The 11,420-nt window shown below is 49.0% G+C and overlaps 1 protein-coding gene across 3 annotated transcripts in view; it reads right to left on the bottom strand.

Annotated features, from left to right (window-relative positions):
* Positions 1-3,592, bottom strand: part of TVP23A (trans-golgi network vesicle protein 23 homolog A) — a 28,252-nt gene extending 24,660 nt beyond the window's left edge. For all 3 annotated transcript variants that reach the window (XM_049903630.1, XM_049903631.1, XM_049903627.1), the window contains exons 1-2: positions 3,454-3,592; positions 3,070-3,149 (exon numbers count right to left, since the gene is read on the bottom strand). In XM_049903630.1, the coding sequence (XP_049759587.1) occupies positions 3,070-3,149; positions 3,454-3,462 (89 nt within the window). In that variant the 5' untranslated portion in view covers positions 3,463-3,592. The remainder of the gene's footprint in view (positions 1-3,069; positions 3,150-3,453) is intronic.
* Between the last annotated feature and the right edge of the window lie 7,828 nt (positions 3,593-11,420).

The raw sequence follows: 11,420 nt of genomic DNA on the forward strand, positions 1-11,420 counted from the left end.
CCAGAGGATAGTGTTCCCAATTTGACACTCAATGGGCTGTTCAAGGATCCCTGGTGGCACAGTGGTTGTGAGCTACGACTGCTAACCAAAAGTGGCAGTTCACACCCACCAGGGGCTCCTCGGAAACCCTATGGGGCAGTTTTACTCTGTTCTATAGGGTCGCTATGAGTCAGAATCGACTTAATGGCAATAGGTTGAATTTGGGCTGTACAAAGACCACCATGAAATGCTGACCAAGCCACATGAACAAACCAGGTCTGACAATCGAGACCACAGTGAGATCTAAGCAATCTGGCCTGGGCAGAGGACTTGATCCTGTTGTGGGGAGGAATCCACTGTTACCCATGACCTTTGGATCCAGAGAAATTTTATGAGGACAATGCCTCGAAAGCACAAACACATCTTTTAACAGCAGGGACCGTTTCCAACTCCAGCGAGAACCCCAGTGTGACATCCTGTTCCCACTGAGGACATGCCTCTGCCCTGGCCCCAGAAGTCTGAATTCAGGGCATCAGCTCTCTCTCTCTGCTCTGGGGGAAGATCCTTGTCTCTTTCAGCTTCTGTGGCCCTGGAGCTCCTTGGTGCCTTGGCAGTCCTCATGTGGCACCTGCCTTCCCCCTTTGGTGCTTGCTCCCATGTCTAATCAGCCCTTTGTATAACTCAGAAGCGATTATGTCTAGGATACCCCCTCCACTGATGTGACCTCATTAATATAACAAAGGAAGCCCTATTCCCAAACAGGATTACATCCACAGGTACAGGGGTTAGGATTCCCATACATATCTTACGCAGGGGGCAGGGGGAGGGGGGAACACAGTTCAGTCCGTAACACTCTGCATCCTCTTCCATTCTGCCCCTTACAATCCATTCTCCACCCTGCAATTCTGATCACATCACTGCTTTGTGTGAACCCTTCGGCGATGACCATTGACCTGAAAAATAAAACTCAAACTCTAGAACTGCCCTGTCCAGTATGATAACCACATGTGGCTATTTTAATTTAAATTAATTAAAGTGAAATACAATGAACATTTCAGTTCCCGATCACGCTAGCATGACCTGTGACAACCGTATTGCATAGTGCGGCTATAGCACACTTCCATCCTCACAGAAAGTTCTAGTAGGCAGCGCAGCTTTAGAACTTAGCTTTTAAGCCCTTTGGGGTCTAGCCCCGCCTCTGCTAAGGCCGCTGCTATGAACAACTCTCTACTCCCTAAACTCATCATCTGACCTCCAGGCCTTCACGTGTACTGTTCCCTCTGTGACACTCTACCCTTCCTCAGCTTAGCAAACTCCTACCCACCCTTACCTGTCTCAGCGTACCTGTTACTTCCTCCAGGGAGTCTTCCCTGACCAGGGTAGGTTCCTGATCTTCTGCCCAGTCACAGCATTTAAAACACTGAGTTATAACATTTGTGGGCATGCCTACAGCTCCCTCCACACCAGAGGCACTCAATCGGGGGCAAATGTACCTTCCAGGGGATGTGTGGCAATGTCTGGGGGACATTTTTGGTTGTCATAAGTAGGGGGCATCTGGTGGGTGGAGGCCAGAGATGCTGCCAGACATCCTAAACATCAAAGAAACATCTGGCTCAAAACATCAGCACTGCTGAGGTGCACCAGTCCTGCTCTAGACTGGGCAACTCCACAGGGCAGGGGTGACCCCAGCCACCAGCCCACAGTTAGGCATACAGAGATACTCCATAAAGACTTGGTGAATACGTATATGAGTTTAGATGTTCTATAAGATTCTTTACCCAAGATTCCAGTTCTCTTAGAGTGCGTTTCCTTAAGGACAATCATTGGAAATTCAGGTGCCAGGCCCCGCACCTGCTGTCTCTGATGACTGGAAGGAGATTTGCAGTGGTACCAGGTCCTCACAACTGGATGAATAAGCAACATCATGATAAATGGAGAAAGATCAAAGCTGTCAAAGATTTCATTTTGCTTGGATCCACAGTCAACACCCATGGAAGCAGCAGTCAAGAAATCAAAAGACGCATTGCATTGGGTAAATCTGCTGCAAAAGACCTTTTTAAAGTGTTGAAAAGCAAAGATGTCACCTTGAAGACTAAGGCACGCCTGACCCAACCCATGGTATTTGCAATTGCATCATATGCATATGAAAGCTGGACAGTGAATAAGGAAGACTGAAGAAGAATTGAGGCCTTTGAATTGTGGTGTTGGAGAGGAATATTGAATATACCATAGACTGCCAGAAGAATGAACAAATTTGTCTTGGAAGGAGTACAACCAGAATGCTCCTTAGAAGCAAGGATGGTGAGACTACGTCTTACACATTTTGGACATGTTGTCAGGAGAGACCAGTCCCTGGAGAAGGAGATCATGCTTGGTAAAGAACAGGGTCAACAAAAAAGAGGGATCATTGGCAGTGGCATTTATGGGTCATTCCTCATGCCTTGGTGCTTCGCCTTCCAGGGTGCTGATGGTCTCAGGCAGGCAGGGGACTCAGCCCAGACACTATGTCTGTCTAACAGAAGCTGAAGCAGGGATTAGAACAAGAATTCAAGCCCTTATCCACTTCTTCAGCCTGTCAACACCACTGTCCCTTCACCCACTACCCTCCAGCCACAGTGGCCTTTTTCTGACCTTCCAGCACAGCCTCGGGGCCTTTGCACCTGCTGTGCCTTCTGTTTGGACCACTCTCCGCCTAGAGTCTCCCATGGCTGGCTGCTTCTCATCATCCAGGCTCAGCTCAAATGTCACCCCCTCAGAGAGGCCCTCCCTGGCTGTGCTGAGGCAAGTGGCCTTCCTCAGTTACTTTCTCTGTCATCGCCCTGTTGGTTTTCCTCCCAGCTATCCTCACACTCTGTAATTATCTTGTGAATGTGTTTGCCTGCTCCGTTCAATACGGTGTCATGAACAACGGCCACGTTCACTGTCAGTAAGCAGACTGCAGGCTCCAAGAGGGTAGGGACCTTGTCTGATCTGTCACCATTGTGTCCCTAGCCCCAGCCTGGTGCACAGTAGGTGCTCAATAAATTCTGAATGAATGAATGAGTTGACAGCTTTGGGGAATGCTTGCCCAAAAGCCAGGGTCCATCCTACCTGATCTTGGCTTTCCTAAAAGCCAGCTCCTCTTCATTGCCAAAGTCCAGGGACACATCCTCAGTATCATCCACCAGGGCCTGGGGGAGGGGGACACCAAAGACAGATGGGAGGCCTGCCCTGGGCTGCACACCTCACCTCACCCCAACCGTCTGGCATCCCTGGAGCCACCTTGCTGGTCTCCCAGGCGGTTCCTCAGAACACGAGGCCTGCTGCGATCCAAGGCCCTTTCCACCCTCCTGACCAGGCCCAACTGGTCTTCGGCAGGTTCCATCTGGGGTCCAGTCCAGCCCCAGCTTCCCAGCTGCGCGCATCCCTCCTCCTCTCTGGTTCCCCCGCGGGCTCCTCCCATCCGCGCCACCACCAGCATCCCCGCCGTCCTACCTGCTTCATTTTCCTGAGCACACCTGGAGCCCAGGCCCCAGGCTCAGCGCCCCTCTCTCAGCAGATCGGCTCGGGTGCCCGGGGGCAGAGCACGGGTGGGACGCGAGCTTGCGCTCCGCAGTGCCACCTCCGCTCAGGGGAGGGGATGGGGGCGGGGCGCACCGGACCCAGAGCGCAGTCGCAGGTGGGTGGGGGGGCTCGGCTCCTGGGGGGGTGGGGCGGGAGGGTCCAGGGCAGGAGGGGCTCGCCATGGAATGGGCCAATGAGGTGGCGGGGAAGGAAGGCCGACAAGAGAAAGCGCTGGAGCGGAGAAACGAGGAAGAGAGGGTGAAGAAAAGGGTTGTCAGGAAGGAGACGGTTCCGGCTCAGAGGTGGAAGTGGGAGACAGTGAACGTGATCCTGGGAGAAAAGTGAGGGCTGTGGATGTTGATGTCGAATGCGTGACTGAACGAACGAACGAACGAATGAAAGAATGAATGAATGAATGCCATTGTTAAGCAGCCTCATTCAGGATTTGGAGAGGGTCAGTGTTTACTAAGAGTTTCTGATTCTAGAATTCCCCAAGGCCCTTAAAAAATTTAAGGCAAATTCCTAGGCTCAGCCTGGGAGGTTCAGGCCTGGAGTGTGGCCCTGGAATCTGCATTTTAACAAGCAGCTCCGGGTGAATCTGCTGCAGCCTTAGTTTCAGAACCAATGATGTATTTCCTACAGAACCCTTGGACTCCTGGTCCACTCACTCCCAAACTCCCTAAGCTGACCCTGCAGAGGGCATCGCAGTGTGTGTGGAGGGAGGGCACTTCCCCCAGTGGGTGGGTGGAAGGGGGAGAATGCCAGGGCCCCAAATCTGGCCTGGTGTCCACCCACCACTGCCCAGCCTTGGCATCTTCAGCCCTTTGCCCCCCCAGTGGACAGGTCAGGAGGGAAAGTGGAGTGACCCCATATTTGTGGAGTGACTCAGAGATAGCAGGTTGTTCTTGGCTGCTGTCAACAACGTATAACAGAACAAGACATTGCCAGATCCTGTGCCATCTTCCTGTTGCTCAAACCTATTGTTGTGGCCATTGTGTCAAACTATCTCATTGAGGGTTTCCCTCGTTTTCTCCGATCCTCTGTTTTACCAAACATGAGGCCCTTTTCTAACAACTGGTCATTCCTGATGGCTATCCAAAGCAAGCAAGTCAGAGTTGTTCGTATTCTGTGATGTGACTTAAAAAAAAACAAACCCATTGTCTTTGAGTCGATTCTGACTCATAGCGACCCTATAGGACAGAGTAGAACTGCCCTCATAGAGTTTCTGAGGAGTTCCTGGCAGATTCGAACTGCTGACCACTTGGTTAGCAGCAGTAGCACTTAACCACTATGCCACCAGGGTTTCCATGTGATGTGACTTAGGAGGCTAAAATTGGAGCCATTTTTCCCTGTCCTCAAGTATAAAAAATGTGACCCAGCTGAAGCTGGACTCACAAGGACACACCTACTGGGCCCAAGACATAAAGACAATAGCTAGGACAATCTTGGAAAATGTCTTTTAGGGAAACTCACATGAACAAATCATAAAGAGAGCACAGAAGATCCACATATTATCCTTTCTTATCTCATTTTACTAGAGTTTAGTAATTAGTAAGATTTGTTAGACCAATGAAGACCCTCCTGACTGTGGTTACTGAAACCTGGACCAAAGATTATTAAGAAAGACAATTCAAAATGTAGAATCATGGTGATTTAGCAGTTTTTAGCCAATCTGTGAAAAGGTGAAGCTTTGAATTACTTTACTTATTTGTAATGTTAACATATACTAATGATTCTGTAACTTTCCTCAGACTCCCACAGACATGGCCCTGGCAACATGCTTGACCATTTTCCCACTTTCGCCTCTTTGAACGTATGCCGAATAAAATCTTTCTTTTTACTTTACCATAACTTTGTGAGGAGCCCTGGTGGCCAAGCGGTTAAGTCCTTGACTCCTAATCGAAAGGTCAGTGGTTCGAACACACCAGCTGCTCTGTGGGAGAAAGATGTGGCAGTCTACTTCCTTAAAGATTTACAGCCTTGGAAACCCTGTTTGGTTTGTTTGGAGCCCTGGTGGTGCAGTGGTTAAGAGCTCAGGCTGCTAACTAAAAGGTCCACAGTTCAAATCTAACAGCCACTCCTTGGAAACACAATGGGGCAGTTCTGCTGTGTTCCGTAGGGTCACTGTGAGTCCGACTTGATGGCAATGAGTTTTTTATAACTTTGTGGTGACTCCACCCTAGGAGAGAGGTATAGAGTTTTCATTGGCTCATTAATTGGAAGTAGATCGCCAGGCCTTTCTTCCTAGTCTCTCTTAGTCTGGAAGCTCTGCTGTAACCTGTTCACCATGGGTGACCCTGCTGGTGTTTGAAATGCTTCCCGCATTGTAGCAACGCGCAAGCCATCATAGTACCACAAACTGGCAGACACTGGTGGTGGCAGATGGCAGGAGCTATAGGTATTTCTTGAGGTCACCCCCAACCTGATGGTTGAGAATGACAGTTTGTCACCAAATGGGGTTTCCAAGGGGGCTTTCCCACTTTCTCACTGCCTTGGGGGACTCTCTGAGCCCCAACTCAACAGACACCAATGACTGGTGATTATTTGGGTCAGAGGAAAAGCCCCTAAATGTTTTGTAACTGCCTCTTCCTTCCCCCTAGCCTTCAGGGCCCCATTCCCCATAGCCCCTCCCAGGTGGTCAGAATTCAGGGGTGGGAGCCCCAGAACATCCCGGCCTTTTGTAGTCTGACACTTTTCTGCATCCTGAGTTGCCTTGTGCAGGAAGAGCCAACAGGCCTTCCTAGAAAACCCGGGACAGTGATTCAGGTCCTTACTAATAAAAATGTGGTCCAGGGACCAGCAGGCTTGACGTCTCTGGGAGTGGCTCAGAAATGCAAAACCTCAGGCCCCGCCCAGCCCTGAGCCTGCCTGCATCTGCCCAGACCCAGCTCTTCGTTTGCATGCTGAAGACTTCTGAACTTTGCCTGCCCAATGCCTGGGGGCTTTACAAAGTGTTGATGATTCCTGATCCCACCCCAGAGGCACCCATTTCACTGGACTTGGGCAAGGGGCTTTTAGAAGTGACCCCATAGGCACCACATTTGGGAAGCACTTTTTAAAAGGTCTGGCCCCTGAATATGGCAGCCCTCCCAGGAGAAAGCGCCCTCCCTTCACACACATTGGATGCCCTCGCAGGGTCTGCTGAGGGAATCAGGGGTGCACAGAAAGCCTGAGGCCCAGGGCCTCTGCTTCTGCTCCCAGGTCTGCTCAGTCCAGTTGTTCCCTGCGAGGCCAGCAAGGGTGACTCCTGTCAGAACCTCAGAGACCCAGTGGCCCTGCTCAGAGTCACAGAGGTGGAAGACCAGCTCCTATTGCCCGTGGCAGAAGGCAAAGGGCAGGACTAGGGGTCCTGGCATCTGGACTCAGACCTGTGCACGTGGGTAGGGGGTTGGGAGTGGGAGAGGGTGAGGAGGAGAGGGGAGTGACCAAGGCCAGGGCCAGGAAGGACCCTCAGGTGGCAAGTCTTCCCTGGGAGATACCAAGGAGGGTTTTACTTTGTGAAACTCTATCACTACTAATAACAGCATTTCTTTTATGCTCAATAAGTGCCTGAACCCTACTATCACAGCTAATAATAATGATATTTATTTTGTGCTCCGTATGAGCCTGGCACATTGACACACATCCCTGAAGAGGCTCTGAAATTGTGTATGCAGCAGATTCACCTGGGGCTGCTTGTTAAAATGCAGATTGTGGGGCCCTACTCCAGATCTTTTCACTCTCAGGGGACTGGGAATCTGCTTTTTATAAGGGCTCTGGGGAATTCTGGGATCAGGACTTTTGGGAAACATTGAGCACCTGCTGCAGGCCCCACATGTGCAAATGGCACCCAGGGCAAACAGGAGAGTACATGGCCCTTCCCCCAGGGAAGTTGCACCCATTTCACAGTGGCTTCTCCCATCTGACCTTGCCCCCTACCTTCCTATCCCTTATACTCCCATTCTTCTCCAAGCTGGCAGCCAGGGTGCTCAGGAAGCAGACGAGAGGCTGAGGGAGAGATGGTGGGTCCTCTCCTGGGGTCTGTGCATGAGGTGAGCCCTGGATTTCTGTCCAGAGAGACCTGAGTGCAAATCCTGACCTCAGCTGACCCTGGGCCTCCATGTCCCCTCTGTAAAATGGGGAGAGTGGCTGTCCCGCACACTTCCTGGCTTCTTCCTTTACTCCTTCACTCCTTCGTTCTTTCATTCACACACTCCTTCAGTACACTGGTCTAGACACAAGGTCCTACCCTCACTGAGCTGATATTTCTAGTTAAAAGAGAATATGAATAACCAAGCAGGGATAAAAAAAGAGAGAGAGAACAGAAAGTGGGAAGGGTCTCTCAAGAGCTCAAGACAGAGAGGGAGGCTATAGAGAGGAGGGCTAGATGGTGGCATTGGGGAGTAGGTCAGGAAGGGCCCCCCTGAGCCTCTACATTTTCAGCCCTGCTGTTTCTATGGGTGTGGCAGGGAGGGGGGGGGCATCCTGGCTGCAGAAAAATCATGTGCAAAGGCCCTGAGGAGGGAAAGATCAGCTGAGGACACACAGGTCTGGTCAGTGTGCAGGTAGCAGAGCGAGTGTCAGGACTGCAGCGGTCAGCCAGGCCTGCCACCCAGCCTAATGGCTGTGATGGGAGTTTGGCATCCACGATGGACGGATGAAGGTGGAAGCCACCTGGCTGAGGCCAGAGGAGGTGTCCCCCTCCCACTTCTGCACAGGGTCAGCACGGCTCCAGCCACAGGCAGGGAGAGCCCTCCAAATCAGTGCTGATTAGACAGAGAAGAGAGCCCGGGGGAAAGAAGGGGCTTGCTTTTTGGAAACCTCCTGGTCTCTGACAACCACCACCTTTCATTCAGCAAACAGTCTGCAGATGAGGCCCAGCCGTCCCTGTTTACCTGGCTCCTAACTCTGTCGCCATCCCAGGCATTTTTTTTTTTTTGGACAAGCCTTGCGCTGTTTGGAGAAGGAGTACTGGTGGCGCAATGGTTAAGTGCTCAGCTGCTAACTGAAAGATCAGCAGTTCAAACCCACAGCGGCTCTCTAAGAGAAAGACCTGGCGATGTGCTCATGTAAAGATTACAGCCTAGAAAACCCGATGGGGCGGTTCTGCTCTGTCACATGGGGACGCCATGAGTTGGAAGTGACTCAACAGCAATGGGTTTGGGTTTGGTGCTGTTTGGGGGGTGGAGAGTGGTCATAATCGGGATATCAGATGAGACACATCCATTTCAGGCAGGCTGGAAATGTGGAGTCTCCCATCTCAGGGCTCCAATCATCAGACCCCAACCTCTGGAAGATGAAAAGGACAACGGCCCAATCCAGCAACAAATGGAGAAAGGCGTGGGGGAGGGGAGCTCGGGTTTAAAGAAATTCTTTCATGTCTGGGTGACATGCATCTGCTTCTTGTGAACCTTGTCAGGATGCTGTTTTGAACAAACTGTGGGCACAAAAGCACCGATGAGACAATCAGGGAACGTGCCCCGAGGAGATGGTAGATAAGATTCCTGGTATTAAGGATTGTCATTGTTTTTTTAGTTATCGTGATGATATCACAGCTTTTAAGAATTGAAATATAGTTCACATGCCATGCAATTCATCTTGTTAAAGTGTACGACTCGGTGATTGTTAATATCAGTATGTTCATAGGATTATACAGTCATCAAACCAGAACCAGTTGCTCTCGGGTCAGTTCTGACTCATGGCGACCCCACTATGTGTGTCAGAGAAAAAGTATGCTCCATAGGGTTTCAATGGCTGATTTTTCAGAAGTAGGTCACTGGGCCTTTCTTCTGAGGTGTTTCTGGGTGGACTTGAACTTCTAACCTTTTGGTTAGCAGCCAACCACATTAACCATTTTCCAAAACATTTTCGTCACCCTAAATAGAAACCGCATACCCACTACCAGTCAGTCACTCCCAATTTCCCCTCCCCCAAGCCCCTGACAACCACTAATCTACTGCCTGTCTTTATGGCTTTGGCTGCTCTGAACGTTGCATAGAAATGGAATCATATAATATTTGTCTTTTTGTATCTGGCCTCTCGCTTGGTGTAATGTTCTTGAGATTCAGCTACGCTGTAGGATGCATCAGTACTGCATTCCTTTTTAGGGCTGAATAACATTCCACTGTGTGGATGTACCACGTTTGGTTTATGCAGTCGTCAGTTGATGGACATTTGGGTCGTTTCCACTTTTTGGCTATTGTGAATAATGCTGATATGAGCATTCGTGTACAAGCTTCGTGTGAACACGTTTTCAGTTTTCTTGGGTATATATCTAGGAGTGGAATTGCTAGTAGCTTTTTTTTTTTTAATAGTTTTTATTGCGCTTTAAGCGAAAGTTTACAAATCAAGTCAGTCTCTCACATAAAAACTTATATACACCTTGCTACATACTCCCAATTACTCTCCCCCTAATGAGACAGCCAGCTCTCTCCCTCCACTCTCTCTTTTCGTGTCCATTTCACCAGCCTCTAACCCCCTCTACCCTCTCATCTCCCCTCCAGGCAGGAGATGCCAACATAGTCTCACGTGTCCACCTGATCCAAGAAGCTCACTCCTCACCAGCATCCCTCTCCAGCCCATTGTCTGTAGCTTTATTTTTTAAGAGTCCTTTATTAACAACTACAACAAAATTAAAAAAAAAAAAATTTTTTTAATGTTGGCAGCATTGGAGGAAATATTGGACAAAGAAGACATAAGATGCACACACACACAAATAAATGAATAAAATGTCAGAAGTCCTTCCTCAGTGGTAATTACTGTGAATGTAAATGGACTAAATGCTCTGAGCAAAAAGCAGAGAGTGGCATAATGAATAAAAATCCAAAGACTCAACTATATGCTGTCTACAAGAGACACATTTTTTTCTTTTCTTTTCTTTTTAATTTATTTATTTTTGTTGTAGTTTAGATGAAGGTTTGCAGAACAGATTAGCTTCTCATTAAACAGTTAGTACACATATTGTTTTATGACATTGGTTAACAACACTAAACATGTCAGCACTCTCCCTTCTTGACCTTGGGTTCCCCGATTACCGGCTTTCCTGTCCCCTCCTGCCCTCTTGTCCTTGCCCCGGGGCTGGCGTATTCCTTTAGTCTCATTTTGTTTTATGGGCCTGTCTAATCTTTGGCTGAAGGGTAAACCTCAGGAGTGACTTCCTTACTGAGCTAAACGGTGTCTGGGGGCCTTACTCTTGGGGTTTCTCCAATCCCTGTCAGGCCAGTAAGTCTTTTTGTGAGTTAGAATTTTGTTCCACATTTTTCTCCAGCTCTTTCCAGGACCTTCTATTGTGATCCCTGTCAGAGCAGTCAGTGGTGGTAGCTGGGCACTATCTAGTTGTACTGGACCCAGTCTGGTAGAGGTGGTGGTAGTTGTGGTCCGTTAGTCCTTTGTACTAATCTTTCCCTTTTGTCTTTAGTTTTCTTCATTCTCCCTTGCTCCTGAAGAGGTGGGGTATCTTAGATGGCCACTCACAGGCTTTTAAGACCCCAAACGCTACTCACCAAAGTAGAATGTAGAACATTTTTTAAAAAAAAACTATGTTATGCCAATTGAGCTAGATGTTCCCCAAGACCATGGTCCCCACAGCCCTTAGCTGAGTAATTCGGTCCCTTATCGAGTTTGGATGTGTCTATGGAGCTTCCATGACCTTACCTTGAACAAGTGGTGCTGGCTTCCCCTTCACCAAAGTTACCACTTGTCTATTTAGTGTTTTTCCATCCTCACCCTTCCTCTCCCTCGGAACCATCAAAGATTGTTTCTTTTTGTGTATAAAACTTTTTAATACAGTAGTGGTCTCATACAATATTTGTCTTTTGTGATTGACTTATTTCACTCAGCATAATGCCCTCCAAATTCATCCATGTTATGAAATGCCTCATAGATTCTTCTCTGTTCTTTATCATTATGTAATACTCCAT

The sequence above is a fragment of the Elephas maximus genome, chromosome 12, assembly GCF_024166365.1.
Source record: "Elephas maximus indicus isolate mEleMax1 chromosome 12, mEleMax1 primary haplotype, whole genome shotgun sequence".
Classification (NCBI taxonomy): domain Eukaryota; kingdom Metazoa; phylum Chordata; class Mammalia; order Proboscidea; family Elephantidae; genus Elephas; species Elephas maximus.